Source organism: Stegostoma tigrinum, chromosome 36, assembly GCF_030684315.1.
Source record: "Stegostoma tigrinum isolate sSteTig4 chromosome 36, sSteTig4.hap1, whole genome shotgun sequence".
NCBI classification, from domain to species: Eukaryota; Metazoa; Chordata; class Chondrichthyes; order Orectolobiformes; family Stegostomatidae; genus Stegostoma; species Stegostoma tigrinum.
In genome coordinates, this window is record NC_081389.1 from 14,681,612 (window position 1) to 14,701,989 (window position 20,378).

The 20,378-nt window shown below is 40.5% G+C and overlaps 1 protein-coding gene across 6 annotated transcripts in view; it reads right to left on the reverse strand.

Annotated features, from left to right (window-relative positions):
* celf6 (CUGBP Elav-like family member 6) overlaps nucleotides 1-20,378 on the reverse strand; it is an 889,174-nt gene that overhangs the window by 32,245 nt on the left and 836,551 nt on the right. For 5 of the 6 annotated variants that reach the window (XR_007246473.2, XM_048520803.2, XM_048520804.2 and 2 more), the window contains 3 exons: nucleotides 19,934-20,014; nucleotides 15,837-15,980; nucleotides 254-403 (listed from right to left, as the gene is read on the reverse strand). Coding sequence is in view for 5 of the 6 variants with exons in the window: in XM_048520803.2 (XP_048376760.1) it covers nucleotides 276-403; nucleotides 15,837-15,980; nucleotides 19,934-20,014 (353 nt within the window). In the remaining variant the exon portion in view is untranslated. The remainder of the gene's footprint in view (nucleotides 1-253; nucleotides 404-15,836; nucleotides 15,981-19,933; nucleotides 20,015-20,378) is intronic. The other variant, XM_048520805.2, reaches the window with a different exon arrangement.

A 20,378-nucleotide genomic window follows, 5' to 3' on the forward strand; every position in this document is an offset into this window, starting at 1 on the left:
TCACGTTCAAAGGGCAACCCTTTAAGTTTTGGCTGAATCCCAACGTGCTTAAAATGCAACAAGTACACTTATCTAATTGTTTTAAGTATGACCAGATCATTTTTGGTTTTGTAAAGCAAGTGATACTCTGACATTCACATTACTGTATGGCTGGAGTGAGTAACTTGTGGTAATATTCTTTTTGACTGCAGCGCTGTGTGGTGACATGTTGACAGCAAGCTGTTCAATGCTCACACAGTGCTGGGATGTCTACCTGTTTAGGAGCGGTGGGAAGGTCAGTATGGTCGGTTAGCGTCTTTTGGTCGTTTCAGTTGTACTTTTAGCCTCTTCATCCCAATCTGAAAGCCGTTCATTGCCTGAATGGCAGCCTGAGCACTGGTAGGATTGTCAAAACTCACAAACCCTGGAAACAGCAAAAGATACATTTCAGAATGGTGAAATCTACTTATGGCCGAGTTCTGAGCTCCCTGAGACATGGCCAGGGTTTCAGATACAAACGTCAATCACATCCTTAATGTAAAGATCTGACCTCTTTTGTTTTGTTTTTGTCCTGCTCCTCATGACCCACCAACTGTGACCTTCTTGTCCATTTGGGTTTGTGTGTCTCTCATTATGTTGCTCATGCAACATCAGAGGGCATATCATTTGCTAATCCAAGTAGCTTTATGCCACTTAAGATGGTATGTGTAGCCACACAAAGGAACCTTTTTTACTTATTGGATGCTTTGAGGGAGGCTGCTCAGGCAGAGTGCTGCTGAAAATGGCTGGGCCTTTCAATGCTCCACTGACCTCTGCCTTTCGTTGTGTTTTCATGGGGTGCGGGCATCGCTGGCAAAGCTGGCATTTGTTGACTGTTCCTCATTGCCCCTGAACTGAATGGCTTGCTCAACCACTTCAGAGGGCAGTTAAGAGTCAGCGACATCACAGGTAAGGGGAGCAGATTTCATTCACTAAAGGACATTACTGGACCAGATGAGTTTTTGAGGCAATTACAATAAGCTATGGGGAAATAGTAGGGATATCATTGTACTAGCAATCCAAAGGCCCAGGTTAACAGTCTAATGGAACATGGGTTCAAATTCCACCATGGCAGCTAAGTGAAATTTAAAATTCAATTAGTAAACGGTGAATATAAGATTTGTCTCACTGATAAAGATCCATCTGGTTCACTGATGCTCCTTTAAGGAAGGAATTCTACTGTCCCTCCCTGGTTGGGCCTACATATGACTCCAGGCTCTCACTAACACGGTTGCCTTCTAACTGCCCTCTGAGCAAGATACTCAGCTCAATAGAATTAGCAACACCCACATCCCAGAAAAGTTTAAAGGAAACAGTCTAAATGGACACTACGACTGAAACTGGTTTTCAAATCCAGATTATTGTTGAACTGAATTTAAACTCAGAAACAGAAAGTAGACATTGCTGGAAAGCTCAGCAGGTCTGGCAGTGTCCGTGGAGAGAAATCAGAGCTAAATTTTTGCAACTTCTGAGGAAGGGTCACTCGACCTGAAATGTTAACTCTGATTTCTCTCCACAGATGCTGCCAGACCCGCTGAGCTTTTCCAGCAATGACTGTTTTTGTTTGTGATTTACAACATCTGCAGTTCTTTTGTTATTTTTTTAATTTGGAATTTCAGTTGCTGTGGTTGGATGTGACCATATGTCCCCGAACCTTTAACCAGAAACTCTGGCTTACTAGTCCAATGACATTGTCACCACATCACCATCACTTCTTCCAGGGGCAGAAAGCCATAACCTCAGTTAGATACTAATTGCTGTTTCTCAGGGGAGTTAAGCTGAGAGGAGAGGTAAGTAAATAATGTATCCTTCAATGGTACACAACAGCATCATCCTGCAGAAACAGAAGGGAATGATTTTGTGTTCTCTTAGTTCCCTAGATCAGAAGATACTTATTTGTCCCTGGCTCTTCACCACACAGGAGAAGCCAAATTATAAAGTGCAGAATAGGATAATTGGCTTTCTTTCGCTTTGTTTTTCTCAAAATTCTTATTCTTCAAAGTGCACTTGTGCATTGTCAGATTCTCTAGTGACTCAGTGGTGATGTATTGAATTTGGTAATTGCACCAATGTGAGCGTGACATGCATCTGTGAGATTTTCATACACACAATGGAAGGATTGCTTTTATTTAACAGCTATTTTATCCTTGTTCCGTCATTGTATTAGAGGAATTGTACTGAAAAATCAGCAAAACTCTGCTTTAATTGTATAGGCCATTGGGTGGATTACTCTTGATGTTACAAAGCACAATTCTGGCCACTGTCACACAAAGAGGAGACTAGAAAAAGTACAAAAAAATTTTTCAAGGATGACAACAGAACTAAGTGTTCATACCTATCACAAGGGTTAAATAGGGTAGTGCATTTTTGTCCATAAAACAGAAAAGACTAAGGGTGATAGTCTCTTTAAAATGATGAGGGGGTTTGTTAGGGTCAAAACTGATGTTTTTACTTGTTGGGGTTGATTCAAAATAGGTCTCATAAACACAAAATAGGCAAAAGTAAATCCAGTAAAGAATTTAGAAATAATTTCATTAAGCAGTGGGTTTTTTTTTGGAATATACGTTGAAACACAACACGTCTGACAGCATCCATGGAGGGCTTTTCACTCTCCAGATGCTGCTAGACCTGCTGAGTTTCTCCAGTACTTTGCTTTTGTTTCACATCTCCTGCATCCACAGTTCTTTGTTTTTATTTTGATGCTTTTGTGGAATTTGCTACTGCAGGGAATAGAAGGGGCAAACAGCACTGAAGTGCTTGAGGTGAGGCTGGCTAAGTCCACAAGAGAGAAAGGGGTAGAAGGCTATGCTGATAAAGATTATCTAGAGTGGTAGGAGACTGGTCTGGAGAAAAACAGATGGGCTGAATGGCCTACTTCTAAGCTGTAAATGTTGTTTAATCAATATTTATACTCTAGTTATCTTTCATCCTTCCTCACAATGGGTCACTGCAATGCGACATCACCCAAACTTCGGTGTGGAATTTGCCAGCATGGTTTTATGTGGCCCAATGACGATGTGTGGTGAGTTGTTAATTTTCCTCTTGTCCTCACATCTGAGATACAGACGATATCTTCAACTCCTCTGTCAATTGACACAACTGGGTTTTAGTAAAGACCCAGCTATTGAGATGAATGAAACCTTGGGTTGGGAGTTCTTTTGAGCAGAGGTTTGCAATCCTGGCATGACCAATACAAATACATTAGCTGACGTTTCAGGCTCAGACCCTTCTTCAGAAAACCCTTCTTTTGTGAAGAAGGGTCTAGGCCCAAAACGTCAGCCTTCCTGCTCCACTAATGCTGCTTGGCCTGCTGTGTTCATCCAGCTCTACACCTTGTTATCTCAGATTCTCCAGCATCTGCAGTTCCTTCTATCCCCAAATACATTAGCTTTCCTTTTATAAACACCAGGGGCAGAGTTGGGTATCTCATAGGGAAGGGGACGAACAGTTCACTATCCTGAATCAAATTCTCCTTAAGAATAGCACAGCATCTTATGTCATGGGAAGTAACTATATACTGCAGATGTAAAAAAAAGAATAAATTGTGACAATGAAATCAATTCAGGAAGGCTCCGATTCAAATGAGGAGATAGTGGATTGAAGAATCGGATTTTGGTCTCCATGTCCATGTTGCACTCCTTTAAGTCAGGCACTACAACAGGTACCTGACTTCACAAGCGATTCTCAATTTATTAGAATCATTGAGGTTGACAGCATTTCAAGAGGCGCTTCAGCCCATAGAGTCTGCACTGGTTAAAAACAGCCACAGAACTATTCTGCTCCCATTTTCCAACATTTCACCCACAGTCTCGTATGCTCAAATGTACATTTAAATTCAAACGTCACCATCTGCTGTGATGGGTTTCAAATCCATATCACCAGAGCATTAGCCTGAGGTTCTGGAATACTAGTCCAGTGATATTCCTGCTGTGCTATTGCTTCCTCTTGAGTGAGCAGAAAGCAGCCAATTTGTAGTATAGAACTTCAAAATTACTGACAAGCAAGTGATAAGTTGCCAAAAGTTTTCACCTTGTACTCATTGGATCAAATGCAAGAATCTCAAAGTTTAAGCAGCCATAATAATTGGTTGGCAAGTAGGTAAAGTAGCAGCTAAATTAACACTGAGGTCCTAGAAACAGCAATTATTTCACAGTTGGCCGATCGGAATTGACATTCAGTGCTCTTTTCGCCAATAGTATAAACTGTTGTGAATGTTTGAAATTTGATACTCTTACATTTGTCCTGATCAGTGCAAGGAGTTAAGCTTCAGCAATATGTCCCTGGTTTCAGCAATGCGAACAGAAAACGTTGAGAATAGCTCTCCAGTAAGATCCTCATGTTTTACCTCCCTTTCTGCCCTTAGAACATAGGGGTAATATTCTTGTATCCTTGAAGATGCCGTGTCTAAGTGTAGAATTAATGGGATAAAAGCTCATCTTCACGACAATCTGACATAGCTAATCACTTATCTGTCGTGAAACCCATCTGATCTTCATCCTATTGAGGTTTAGTTTGACAGAACAGTATCATATTTTAAGAAAGAGAACATTTTGCATTTACTTTTCACACAATCAGGAAATCCCAAAGTGAAGGAAGTACATCTTGCAGTCACTATTCTAATCCTAAAATGTAGGAAAAACAACAACTAAATTGTGCAAATGATTTAATAATCCAATAATCTGTTTCTTTGTGATGTTGTTTGTTGCATAGATACTGGTTCAGGGACTTGGGGGAAAATCTCCTGCAGTTTCTTGTAACAGTGTATGGGATCTTTTATGTCCACTGGAGTGGACAAATAGGGCCTTGGTTTCACTTTCTGATAGACAGTGCCGATATCAGTGCTGCCCTCCCTCAGTTTTGCACGAGGATGCTAGTTTAGATATTGCGCCCAAGCTATTGCAGTGGTGCCTGAATGACTGTTGGAGTTGCGTGGCGATCGGGATGATGTTTGGGGTACACTACGCTAAGATAGAGATGTGGCTAGAGTCTAAGGACTTGTAAAGTATTTATTTATCTTCACCATATGGACACAACGATACTAATTAAGTGCAGGGTCTAAGCTACGTTCCTTTTCTTGAGTTTAATTATTATCATCAATGAAACACTTCATATATTAGTGCTTAGGTACTAACTCCTCAACTACAGAGTCTATGGTGACAGTACTCCCACTGAGAGTGTGTGACAGCTGATTTATCCGGAAAACCATAATGCATAGAAGCAGAAGTAGGCCATTCAGTCTATCATGCCTGCTCTGACTTTCAGTAAGATCTTGACTGATCTGATCATCCTCAACTCTACTTTCATGTTTTTTGCCCCATAATGTTTTATTCCCTTACTGAATAAAAACCTGTTGATCTCAGCCTTGAATAGACTGAATGACTCAGCCTCCACATCCCTCTGTGTTAAAGAATTCCACAGACTCACAAACCACTGAAAAGAAATCCCTCCTAACCCTTATCCTCTCTGTCCCTAAGTGGGCAACCCCTTATTCTGAGATGATGCTTTCTGGTCCTAGACTCTCCTACAGGGGGGAAACAACGTCTCTAACATCTACCATATCAAATCAATTTATGTAAGACAAACAGAGAAAATTAGAACGCCACTGGGATTTCTAAAACGATTTGACTAGTAGATTTTGTTAGCAACAGCTTGAGGGAAACAATCTAAAGTTGATCTTCTGTCATCTTTCTCTAGTCATTATTTGGAGCCAGATACCTCTAGAAGTGAATGTGCTGGTCTTGACTAACAGACATGGTCAGGAATTGACAGGTTTAATGGGCACTTTCTAAATTGCAATGATTCTATAATTCTTACCAATCAGGCTTGTCCAGACTCATCTTAACATATTCATTTTTTTTTAGTGTCTATTGATACCCAAGAAGTTACATTAATCAGAATTGCTATGGTTACAAGAACAGGTTAGGAGCTGGGTTTTCTGTGCTGACTCACTCACTTCCTGATTCTTGAAAGCCTGCCCACCATCCTTTTCAAAAAAAAAATCTTTGGTGGGATGGAGGTATCGCTAGCCAGGTCAGCATTTATTGCCCATCCCGAATTGCCCTTGAACTAAGTGGCTTGCTTGAGCATTTCTGACCTTTTCGGAAGGGTCAAGGTTTGGCATCATATGTAGTCCAGATAAAAATGGCTGATTTCTTCCCTTTAAAGGGTACCATGAACCAAAAGCATTTTTACATCAACTAATGATGCTTTCATGGTCACCACAATTGAAACTAACTTTTCATTCCAGAATTATTACCTGGTGACTGCTGGGATTTGAAACCATGTCCCCAGTGTATTAACCTGGATGACTTGTCCAGTGATATTACCACTGCACCATTATCTCCCCCAGGCACAGGAAAGGCATATCAGGGCGTAGTCTTCACTTCCCTGGTGGATGCAGATCCAACAACACCTAAGAAGTTCACCACTACTCAAAACTAAACTGTTTTAATTAGCACTCGATCCACCTCATTAAATGTTCACTCTTGACCGCTGATATATAGCAGCAGGAATGCACATTTCAGAAAGAATTCACTGCAGCAACTTTAAAGTCTCCTTTAACTGTACTTTCTAAACTCAAGTTCAAGTAAAAGAACAAAGGCAGCAGATACATGGGAACGCAATGGCCTCCAAGTGTTCCTCGAAGCCAAACCATTCCTATCTGGTCCTGTATCATTATTCCTATCGCATTAGATCAAAATCCTGAAATGAGATCCAAGCAAGGCTCTTCAACTACTTAGAGGTAGAAATTCATAGTCATACAACTCAGAATCAGACTCTTCAGTCAAGTTCATGCCAAATGTCATCCCAAACTAAAGTGGTCCCACCTGCCTGCTCCTGGCACATATCCCCACCGCTCCCCCCACCCCCTGCCAAATCTTTCCTATTCATGTACCTACCTAAATGTTCTTTAAACATTGAAATTGTGCCCACATCCACCACCTCCTCAGAAAGTTTATTTCACACATGAACCACCCTCTGTATAAAACATTTGCCCAAACTTTCACACATGAACCACCCTCTGTATAAAACATTTGCCCTCCACGTCTTTTTTTTTAAATCTCTCTCTTCTCACCTTAAAAATGCACCCCTAAGTCTTGAGATACCCCATCCCAGGGAAAAGACAACTGCCATTAACTCTATCTATTCCTCTCATTACTTTATAAATTTCCATAACTGGGTAACCAGAACAGGGGACAGTATTCCTGGAGAGGCCTCACCCGCTGTACAACCTCAACATGACTTCCTATATTTAAAGGACTGAGCAATGAATGCAAGCATGCCAAACACCTTTTTAACTACCCCATTTACTTCCTTTATTTTAATCTTCTTACACAGAGTCATAGACTGTTGTCCAGCATATCCAGGACCTCCCTCAGCACATGCTTACTTTTGACTTGGTCTCTTCTCTCTTGTGATATCATGTGATAACTAACTTAATCATGATTTACATGGATTTCATTATAGCACTGTCTCTGGTTTTGTTATCTGCTTAGACAAAGGAACTCAACATCACTGCATTATCAAATCCTTCAATTTTACAAGATACAAGGCTGATCGAAAGACAACGAAATGGCTAAGAAGTTAGATGGGGTAAACCAAGGAATCAAAGACAAATGGCCAGAGATAAACATTTAGAAAATTAGCCTGGAGAAATAGATGAATAGAGAGAAGTAGTAAGATAAAATGGGGACAGAGATAAAATGCTAAACAGTTGGACAGAAGGAGAACTGAATAAAGACCTTTCTAATATGTTACTAATTGTTCTTAGGATGTTGACAATCAACGACACGTTTAACATTCATTGTCCATCCATTATTGCCCTTGAGAAGGTAATGGAGACCACTTTCTTGTTCACTATAGACCCTATGGTATAGGTACACCCACAGTGGTAGTCACACTTTGATTCAACTGAGCGGCTATTAAGAATCATCCACATGGGGTCAGGTCGCCGTTGATGTGGTGTTGTGTGTAGATCACATCTGGTAAGAATGACAAATTTCTTCAGTGAAGACCATCAGTGAACCAGGGTTTTGACTCCAATCCAGAAGTTTCATGACTATGATCAATAAGATTTTAACCTGGATTTGTTCGGTAATTGAATTAAATATTCCCAGCCTCCATGGTGTGTCTCAAGCTCATCTCTCAAGAGTATTCACTCAGGTCATTGACGTACCCATCCATAACATTCCCACTATGATTCCAACCCTCTTAAAAAGGGAAAATTTACATTGAACAGCAGAAGGAGAGAGAGATGGGCATAGTCGGGAAAGTGTGTGAGAAAGAAAGGCAGTAAAACAGACTATTTTGTGCAGGCATTGCAGTGCAAGAGGACTGTATACTTGGTTGCCTTGGTACCAAGTGAAGGACAATGAACTGGAGTAGTTCCAACTATCCACATTGATGGGATTTCAACAGAAATGTCCAAACATTCAAGGACTAGGCAGGAATACACTGTTGTACTCTGATGGTTGACAGACAATCTGATTCCATGCAACCAGGGAATTAATTCAGAACTGCATGCATATTTCAGTTTTGAAGTGGAGGTGACATTTTCTGCGACCTGACCCCATGAATAAAGTATTACCATTATATTGTGGTCTGAGCTGCTGGAAATTTGAAGTCGAGTGATATGGAGATATCAAGTAGCGTGACTGACAGCTCATCGTAAGCTGGCTGGAGCTTCTCCGTACTCAACTGCATGAATTATCAAGCTCCCAGCTGCGATTTATAGATCAAATCGCTTAACAGCAGGTCACGTTACAACTTTGGGCGGGCATGCATGCTAATATTGCCCTTTTGAGTGGCAGCTTGATAACAATATCGGTCACAGAATGTAAGTTTCTTTTCTTCCGGACAATTGCACAAAATTGTTTGGTCTAAGCTTAAAGGAACCCGCTGCCCTCATTTCCAAAGTACTCAGGGGACAACTGAGATCGTGAACCTGCTTCGAGCTCTGTCACTGAGATGCCAATGCTCCATCAAGTTTACGTTACAGTCTCTAGACACTGATCTCCAAATAAATTCCTTACAAACTCAATCCATCTGAAAGTGTTGCTCTTCTTTCAGTTGCTAATTCTTTGCTGAACAGGCTGATGTCTATGAATTAAATTTGCAGGAATTTACAAGGGTTTAATTGGAAATTTAGCACAAACATCAGTTTCCACCTTTCTCTTTCTGTACCTTTTCCCTTTTCAGAAGCCAATTGTCGACTTGGGAAGAGCCTAGCCTTTTTAATGCTTAAGAAAAACACCAAGTTTCTCAACAATCTGAGAACAGTCAACAGAATAAGCAACAAATTGGTACCCACCAGGGGGCAGCAATACAATAATAAAAATGAAGAAAGGGTAAGGAAAGACGTTTAAATGGTGTTGGAGGGAGAGATGATTGAAAAGATTTATAAGGATGCTGCCAGGGTTGGAGGGTTTGATCCATAGTGAGAGGCTGAATGAGCAGGGGCTATTTTCCCCTGGAGCGCCGGGAGGCTGAAGGGTGACCTTGTGAAGGTTTATGAAGTCATGACGGGCACGGATAGGGTAAATAGCTAAAGCCTTTTCCCCAGGGCAGGGGAGCCCAAAACGAGAGGGCAAAGGCTTAAGGTGAGAGGGGAAAGATTTAAAGGGGACCTAAGGGAGCAACTTTTTCATGCAGAGGGTGGAGCGTGAATGGAAAGAGCTGCCAGATAGTGGTACAGGGGTTACAAACACAACTTTTAAAAGGCATCTGGATGGGTATATGCAGAGAGGGTTAGTGGCCAAATGCTGGCAAATGGGACTAGATTTATTTAGGATATCTGGTCGACAGGGACAAGTTGGACCACAGGGTCTTTCCTTGTTGTATATCTCTGTAACAACATGCCTCAGCCTTTGTAGTGCTCCTCTTTGTCTCAGTAACATTGAGGGTGCTACTGTTCCAATTCCACCTGAACAGTGAATGCAGCTCTTTTTGTTTGAAATGTTCAGATGTGTTATGACACGTCATTGGAATAGGTGAGCTAGGGACAGTATCACTGCTCTACAGTTGTACAGAGTCCAATGATCTGCATTTCTAACTCTTTAACCCATCATTTCACCACATACTTTTTATTCCCTTCATTCTTTCCCAAGTTGTGTTGGTCACCAGCAAGGCCAATACTTGTTGCTCGTTCCTTTTCCTGGGCTTTGCATTTATATCCAGGATCTATGTATTTACCTGGTTTGATTGTCCATGATGCTGAGAAGCCACACATCCTGTGACTAAGCCCGAGATGTCAACTGGCAGCAGGAAACCTGTGGTGCACATTCTCACCCAGAAACCAAACTGGCTGAAGAAATGGACAGGTCAGATCAGGCAAGTGATGTCAGCAGGCCATGTGCATTTATTGTTCCACCTGGTGGTAGCATTTGCTATAAATACAGCCACCTTTATCAAAAAAATCGCTCTTCTTTGTTGCAACCCGGAAAACCAGATCTCGGCAGCCTGGGTCAAGAAATGCAGCTTTTGGGTATATTCTTTTCTTTTCCCTTTGTTTAGTCACAAGCAGTCCACCTATTCTACACATATTGAAGCAATGTATGAAGGTATAGTTTTATCAGACCGTGGGGCTGCTCTCTTTCTCATTTGAAAGCGATGACTGGGTGGTGGTTTAACCTGAGGGTTACCACACCTCAGGCAAGGAGGAGCTTGAGAAGGAGAGTCCTTAAAGGTAGCCTCAGCTACCTACTGCAAATACTATCTCAACCTACTGCAATTCAGCCCATAGTCTGCATTGCAAACCAGCCATCCACTAGCTGAGCTAACTGACCCACTGACTCCATGCACCTCCCTTACATTAACAGTTACAGGGTTATCAGATATCGTTGTGTAATCGTCTGTAGAGGTGTTCTTTGAACTCCCCTTGTTTTGGCATAACTGAGAGTATGGGTTACGTGCATATCCTCCAAAGTTATGACAGTGGGTGAACAACATCCCAATGAATAGCAATACAGCAATTTAGCTGCAGAAATGTAATGGACTGGATTGAAATTCCACTGGCACCAACATACCTGTGAATGAATATTAAAGAAAATCATGCAGACAGCTCGAATTTTATTGCCCGCAGTTTTGGTCTGTGCTCCTTTCATGCAAGACTCCATTAATTGTAATGTCTCCCCTACTATTTGTGTATCATTTTACAAAATCTGTTTTAGGTGCAAATAGTTCTTGGCTTCCCAAAGTTCCTTGTTAGATTATTCAGTATTGTTTCCCATTTCTTCTGCACTTTTGATGTTCCTCAAACCCTTAAGTCATCTTCCCACTCACTGTAGTTATTTATAGGCTTGTCAAAGACAATGGGTTTCCATTACCTAGGATGGTTTTGGTTCTGAGAAAGTTAATTTTAACTTGGAGCTTATTGTGCAATATTGTGTATGCTAACCCATTATGGCCCAAAATTAAATTTAATCTTCCAGAGTGGGGTTAACCCTCGTATAGCATTAGCAAAATTGTGAACAGTACCCAACCAAGCCAAGCTGCAGGATTGTTAATATTATGAGATTGAGAATCTTCCGTTGTCAACATCCATGTTTGTATCTAATGTAATACTGAGTATTTCTCAACATCAGAGATCCAAGTCACAGGACACCAGGTTACAATCCAATACGTTTATTTGAAATCACAAGCTTTCAGAGTGCTGCTCCTTCATCAGGTCAAGTGGACTTACTGGTGTCATGTGACTTCTGACCGCCCACCCTGGGCATCTCCACAACAGCGGAGATGTATGTCAACTGCACCAGATATCATTCCTTTTTGCCCACTGGCTCTTGGAGTAGTCAACAAAGAAAGACCTTTATTTATGTAGTGCCTCTCAGAGACATTTCACGCAGAATAAATTAGAAGTGAACAGCATGATCCCAGAATGGGACAAATTTGGAGATGTTTCTTCATGGCAGACTGAATTCTCAGCTCATCGCTCTCCAGCGTGTTTAATACACATCTGATTAGCCAGGCATGTGAAAAATGCTGGGGCATCTAAATATTGTCAAGATCTGCGAGTCTTCACTAACTGGACGCTGAGTTGTGTGTCCCGAAAAGATGGTGTTTATCTCACCTCACTGTGCTGGAGTCAAACATAGGTTCTGAAAATCTTATCAAAACTGTACTGCAGACCCCAATACCTTCTCCAAGTAAAATGCAAAGTAATTACTCAGAAAGGGCACTATTTCTGTCTCAGAAATCTTTGGTTTACATCTTTGTTATGCAGCGATGCTCATCTTTTCAGTAGCTGTTAAATACTGCACTTGTTAGCAAATTCTCCCATCTCAGCATTTGTAGACAATCTAGCCATTTGCTGTTGACCCTCACGAGAGTAATGTCAATCAAAGCTCAGAATCCTAACGTCTTCATGAGGCACTACAACAATAATAAGAATGGAAGAAATGATACTTTTCATATATTTACAATCTACCTCAACTTATCTCCAACAATCTTTTCACTCAAAATGCATCATCCAAAGACGCAACCATGACTTTTATATATTTTATAGTTATATTTCGAGATTCGGATAGAGCTATTACAAAGAAAAAGGAAACAGACACTTGCATTTGTAGAGCACTTTTCACGTATATTTGTGGTCTCAATGTGCTTTACAGCCAAGGATTTACTTTTTGAAGTAGAGCCAATGCTGTAATGCAGGAAATACAGCAGCCAATTTGTACTCGGATGGCTCCTGCCAACAACAACACGATAATTACCAGATAATCTGTTTTTGTCTTATTGCAAGAGATATAAATATTGACCATGATAGAAGGAATACTGTTCTCTATCAAAATAATGTCACAGATTCTTCAGCACTCCTTAAGCGGGCAGATGGGCCTCAGTTAATGCAGCTCCCGAAAAGAAGCTTTAATCAGACTGCCAGGTCCTTCGCAAGAGAATTAGCCTGGATTTTAGCTCAAGCACTGGAATGGGGTTCACACCTAGAACATCATGAGTCAGTAATGAGAGAGCTACCAACAGGGCCACAGCTGATGCAACCAATCCTACTATTCAGGTACACGCAGTCCATTTAGTCTATTGAGCCTATGCTACACACAGGCCACCTACTTTCCATCTGACCACATCGACATATCTTCAACTTGGTTTTATCTAAACATTGCTCTGTGTCTTCCACACACACCCCCTTTCCCACTGTTTACAAGCTATTCCATTTCTTTCCGGTGTGAGCCATTCACACACTTCATGCTCAGTTGATGACATTTGTACAAGGGAACACTTTACCATTCAGCGATTTGACTCAGTTAATAATTCCTGTATCATTTCACATTAAACCTTCAGTAATAATTCGCCAATTGCACCCACCTGTGAGTTGAACCTCATAATGATATCAAAGCCTTTCTTCAATCAACCTCACTCCCACAAACTCTTTATGGTCTCGAATGCATTCACTATGCTTACATTTCAGTTGATTAAAAAACATTTCGACAATTGCCATGCGCTAAAGTTTCAATTCTGTTGGCACTGACACACCCCCTGAGCTGCTCGACCAATGCTGGAAGGGATACATGCACCTGCACTAAATGAGATTGATTTATACATAACAGAAAATTAAAAGATTGATCTCTGATAATTAGCTGAACAACTACATAGTGGGAGTTGCTTGTACAAAAATTGACCTCAGGACCAGTAGGCCAGAAAGCGAAGGAGGTGTTATGTCAAGTGACTTTGTGTCTGCTGCACAAACCAGACAAGTTTACTAGTCACTCATGTTTTACACAAACCTTCTCCCACCCATGTCCATCTAACTCAATCAACAAATTCCTTTCTCCTTAGCTTCCCCTTATATCTGTTTACCATACCCATCACCTCAACTTGCAAATCCTACATTCTCCCTATTCTTTGGGAAATTTCTCCTGGATTTCTTATTTAATAATCACAGGTATCATATTTGTGTTCCTCATTTAGGATATGACAATGACCATACACTAATGATGTAGGGCCACTGGACTCACATCATTGACTCTATTTCTCTCTCCACAGATACTGTCAGACCTGCTGAGTTTCCCCAACACACATTGGTTTCGTTTCAGCTTTCCGTTGATCTTTGTTTTATTAAAAATACTTATGATTGCTGCTCTGTGAGAAATTAGCTGTTTAGAGTTTGTGGGTTTCCTTCCTGGAATGTGCTCATGTGCAGACAGGGCAGGTCTGAAGTATGATGCCCGTTCCGGGTGCATAGTTTCATAAATCTCACCATCTCAAATATAGCCGCATGGCTAAATGACTCAGAGATCTGATGAGCTCAAGGGATAGCACTCCAGCAAGAAGTGGGGACAAAACTGGATATAACATATTCGTAAAGAAAGCTGGGCTTTGAAAAGATTCATGGGTAATCCATAGCCTGACATTGGAAAACACCAGAATGATTCATTTATTCCTGAAGATGTTCACCATGTTTTGACTGGCTTTGTGCTAAGTACTTTTACTGTGCTTCAGTTTAATAAGTGTGCAAACATGTACAAAATTACTCATTCACACTTAGCACATACAATACTTGAACCTTGTTAATACACACTGTTGTACTCAACCCTGGCTGTATTACAAATTCACAACTCATCCATAATCATAAAATGACAAATAGATGCACAACACAATTAAAAATAGGTTTTTGTAAATCTCATTAAGTATTAATTTTACAAAGGTGAGGTTGGGATGGGCCGTGGTCTAAAACCATCAAAAATGTTGTTGATTTTTGATGATTGCCATAGGTATCGGACCAGGGATCAGCTATCAGTATGGGAATCAGGTCCACTGTGTTATAGACAGGTCCATGACCCCAATTGCTAATCTGCCTTGTAAAATTGCCCCATATATTACAGCTCGCTTAGGATCAAGCCACTGCTTTCTCTCTTGGCGTCAATTCTTTCTTAAATCATTCTGGAGTTATGCCCCCATGGCTGAAACCCAATTCACAAGCTGATCACTTATTGCGTGAAAGAAAATGATCTTATTACTTTTTAAACCTGTGTCACCATGTCATGGTGAAATAATGCTTTGGATTTATGTTCGCTATGTTGTTTGTTGTCATGGACACCTTAGTGAGACTCTGCCTTAATCCTAAAACAAAAACAAAATACTGTGCAGATGCTAGAAATCTAAAGCAAAAGCAAGAAGTGCTAGAGAATCTCAACGGGCCTGGCAGGTTCTGTAGAGAAAGAGACAGAGTTAACACTTCAAGTCCAGTATGTGCTATGTGCTTCCAGCCCTTTCTGTTTCTATTTCTGTCTTAATCCTCTCTCTTTCAGCTTTTAAGCATTACCAGCCTTGTGCTTCAGTCCTCTGAGATCCTACACTAATGCTAATCCCTGAGAACAAATAAGAGGCCATACCAACTAATGCTAATTCATATCCAAACGTGCAGTCTATATTTAATAAAGCAACTGCAATTCTCTCACATTGCCAAGCTAAGCCATTTCTCCCACAGCATCCAACATAGAAATGTTCATAAAAGGAACACATTAATTTGAATATGAGCAAGTGTATCGGAAGATTCAAATGAGTTCTAATGAGGAGATTGTGCCCTTAAATGAAATGGTATCTTGTGCGCATTTAAGTCCTGATTCTAGTCATTATACTTAATGCCTTCAATCTGCCTGCTGGAAACTCCTGTTAAAGATGGTGTCGTTGAAAATCCTGCAAGGTTGCAAACACCACAAAGTCTCAGGTCTGCATCGCTTGCTTGGTTCAGACAACAATCCACCCATCCAGTCCAAATACCACTTCCACTAGTCCAGCTCGTCATTCCCACCAAACCCTCTACCACCCAGACCCCTCACCCCAGGTCAGTAAAGGGTTTCACTCACCGAAGCATTTACTTTGGTTGGTGGCACGGTCAACAAAGACTTTGGCAGAGATCACATTGCCAAAAGGCATGAACATCTGCATGAGCTCAGCATCCCCGAACTCCTGTGGCAGATGGTAGATGAACAGATTGCATCCCTCTGGCCCTGGACGAGATCAAATAGCACCATCAGATGTTTATAATATTCGGTTGGCAAAGCATTCAGTAGCAAATTGTTTCACATCATCACACACTGACAAATACATAGGCTAGGGAGTAACTACTGATGGATGTCTTCCCAGTAGATCCAATTCATCAGCATAGGAGGGCATTTCACGTGATACAGAGTTATCTCCCGAAACACCACCCTATTGTAACATCTTTGAACATTCCCTGTTTACAAATTGTAGATGGTATTATCTTCAGACTGATTTATATTGCAGAAAGATCACCGAACTCGAAACATTGACTCTATTTCTCTCTCCAAGATGTTGCCAGACCTGTTAAGTTTCTCTAGCAATTTCTGTGCCCTTTGTTTTGTTTGTTTTGTTGAATGATGATGAATCAACAATCAAGGATGCCAAGCATGTGACATTCCTAATGCAAAATGGTTTGAACATCCTGGGATGGAATATGTAGCTGCACCATTTATGCCAACTGATGCTGGTCTCCAGTAAAATAAAGAGAGGAGGGTGTGGGGAAATACTCAGTAATGCAGTGGCAACATCACAGGATAAATAACCCAGCCAGTCCCAGGGACATGGTTTAAATTTCACCATGGAAACAGATGGAATCTAAATTCATAAATATGGAACAATTGTTCTCAGTAATGGTGAGCATGAAACTATTATTGGTTTGTTAATTTTATAAAAACCCATATGGTTCACTAATGTCTTTCAGAGAGAAGGAGATCTGCCATCCTTACCAAGTCTGGCCTACATGTGACTCCAGACCCATGGCAATGGACTCCCAACTGCCCTATGAGATGGTCGAGCAAGCCACTCAGTTCAAGGGCAGCAAATGCCAAAGACATTGCACCCTGTGAAAGAGCAAAAATAAAAGGATTGGAAATCTAGACAACCAAACTAACATTCCAGAGAAATTTGCATCCTATTCATGGTAGCTCGGTACTAAACGGCATGGAAAATGTCAATGAGAAACACAACTGAAGACTGACAGACAAAGGTTCAAACTGGTGATTGCTAAGTATAGGAATAATGGAAAGAAATTTCAAATTGAGGTTGACATGTTGGGCAGATATTTCAATAGGGCACTGCAAGGCCTTATTACCGTAGTCAATTTCATTATTAAGGCATAAGTGAAGGATATTGCTTAATTGAGCACCTACAGTACTTATAAAGAGAGGCATCTAGGATGCTGGGATTGCTAGGAACGAAGCAGGCGTATGTAATCCTGCACAATGTGAATGAACCGACTATAAAGGAAAGTATTGGTGTCTGGTTTCAAATTTTGCCATGTGGATTCAGATAGCAATTACAAGCTGGCTTTATCTTCCAGAGTCATTTTAAAGTGACAGTACCAGCCACTGGAGAGGGAACAGAATACTATTATAAAAATATTATTAAAATGAATATTATTATGAATATTATTAAAATTAAAATAGTCCAACTGGTCATCATTATCAGTATCGGTATCTATGATAATACACAGCCATTTTGCCAATGTGTATCTGGACTATTGATCTACATGTTCATGTCCCATTGTTCACCTAAGATGGTAAACCTACTCTTTTTTTGAACCTCACACTGCTGGACAACATCAATTCGTTAACTCCTTAAGATTCCACTGAAGTTATGTTTGGCAGAAGCCGATAATCACAAATGTCAGTAAGGGCATGATTAGTACATCTGTCTTGCAAACACAATACAGGATGGGGTTAGAGTCTGACAATCTTACGATCTGGGAAGTAAAGTAAGAGGCTGCACATTTAAGACTGAGATGAGGAGGAATTTCTTCTCTCAGTGGGGAGTGAATCTATGCAATTTCTTTCCACGGAAGGCTGTCATTCAGTATATTCAAGGCTAAGATGGACGTATATTTTTAATCAGTAAGGGGATGAGGGGTTATGGGAAAAAGAGGCTTATCAGATCAGCCATGATCTCACTAAATGGCAGAGCAGACTGGATGGACTGAATTGCCTAATTCTTCTCTTACATCTAATGCCTTATGGAAAGAGACAGGCTCAAGTACCAGATAAATCTAAGGATTGAAGAGACTGGATTCAACTGGCAGCAGGGGACAGCTGATTTTGTGTCTTTTCACAAACACATTTTATTTTAAAGAAAAGGGCATAAAGAATATGAGTGTCAATTGATTGTCAGACACTAGAGGTTTTAAGTATTGCCAAATTTGGAGAGAAGTGGATCAAGAGAGCATCGAGATAAGGATACAAATGTCAACAGAGACTGGAATACAGTCCTGATCCTGCCTAATCAAGGCAGCTGGTCAATGGCCCCTCAACACCATTGGAAGAGCAACAGAGGGGTGACTGTAAATTGGATATGAAGCAAAGAAATTAAGTTTGAAACTGGGGGTTTTAGCCTCCAACAAGAAAAGTGTCCAGGCTAAGTTCATAGTAGACGCAACTATAGCTTGTGATTGCTGAGTGTCACCCTACTCTAACGATCATGGGTAATTCAATAAAGTGACCGCCAGTTCTCAGAAAAAAGCTGCCTTGATTCAAGTCATACATTTGTAATTCTAGAGTCACCAATCTGGTTGGGAAGGGAAGGGTCTTTGATTGAGGAAGAAAATTACCTAAATTTCCTCGATTCACAGTGGGTGTTTGATCTCAGTAAGGCTATATAGAAACAGGGTCAATTAAAGGATGCTCACGCTGTGATTTGATTTGATTTGATTTAATTTAATTTTGTTAATGTCACGTTCCGAAGTACAGTGAACAGTTGTATTTTGCAGCAGTGCAGGCAAATTACAACATACAAAGACACAGAGATCATAGGGTGATTGAACAGAATGAGGAATACAGTTTGAGAGGTTCATTCAGATGTCTAATAACAGCAGGCAAGAAGCTGTTGTTGATCCTGTTGGTAGTAACCTCCAACTTATAGAGGAAAAGATATGGGATCAGGTGATGCATCTTGCTACATTATTGGCAGATTTCATGACAGGAGAGATGAAAGAAACTTGAGAAAGAAAGCAAACTTTATTTATTTTTCCATATTTCTTCAAGGGATATGACTATTGCTGGTTATTATTTATTAATTTATTACCCATCCCTAACTGCTTAGAGAGCAGTTAAGAATCAACAATGTTTGTGTGTCTGGAGTCACATGTAGGCCAGACCAAGTAAGGATGAGAGTTTTCCTTCCCTTTTAAACAGCATGAGAGAATCATGTGGGTTATTATTTAGAATATGGTTAAATGGCTGCCATTAGGCTAGCTTTTTAATTACAGACTTGTTTTTAATTGAATTCAAATTTTGCCATTTGTCATAGTGGGATTTGAGACCATTCTCCACAACACTAACCTGGAGATTCTGGATTACTACTCCAATAGCACTAATATTGCCACCTCCCCCTGTAGTTTAATTTTCACAAAGCAGCAGGGATGTGGATATTAAATGGGTAATACTGTTCACAATGAATATAAACCAGTCAACTTGCAACTGTGTTGGACACAAACCATCTGGCTTTAAGCTTAACTGATGGATGGCCATAAGATAAAACCAAAATGCCAGAGCCTGAATGGATTATTCATGAAGGGCAAGTTATAGTTACTTCATGAAAGGAGAGATTTGTCATGCTATCATACATATAAACTTGTAGATTTTCCAACAAAAAAACAAGGATTCATAATCCAAAATAAAATCACTCAAATGTTGCCACATTGAGACCATGTCAATAAAAATGCAGTTTCCATTTCTGTTAGGATTTAGCCACTTACAAGTGTTATAAATCAAGACCTGTTTCCCTTCAAAACAAGATGCTCACAGTCACATTTAAATTCCCAATAAGCTGTCGCCGGCATTGACAAAATGCAAACATTGATTCTTCCTTTGTAGGTCTTTCTGAACAATGCTGTTTCAAAAGTGACAAGTACATTGAAATAAAATTAGGCAGAGACTCCATTTTGTCTTACCTTCTCTTTGCTGCTGAGGAATTATGGGAGGTTGCTGTGGAAACGCCTGACTAATGGGAGCATAAGCTGCTGGATAGGCCGCTGTTGGGGTTGCAAAAGAAGAAGTCAGGCTCACAATTATTTACTTATTTCCATTTATTTCAAACAATGTAAAGACTCAGCTCAATTAATATGGATTCTAGAGCATAAGGCAGCAAATGTCCACAAATATTGGCATATTTTGTGGCACTTTAGAGTGAAGTCTGGGTTGCCCTGTTACTCAACAATGAAGTTCATTGGTAACATATGGAGATGACCATTTGGTTTGATAACCATACCACCATATCCCAAATCTTGTCTCGATTTTAAAAAAAATCTGCGGTCTTCAGAGACCTAATGTTTTCCTTTCATTCCTTACTTCGACTCTTCATCGGCAGACTACATTGTCAAAATAACAATGACATAT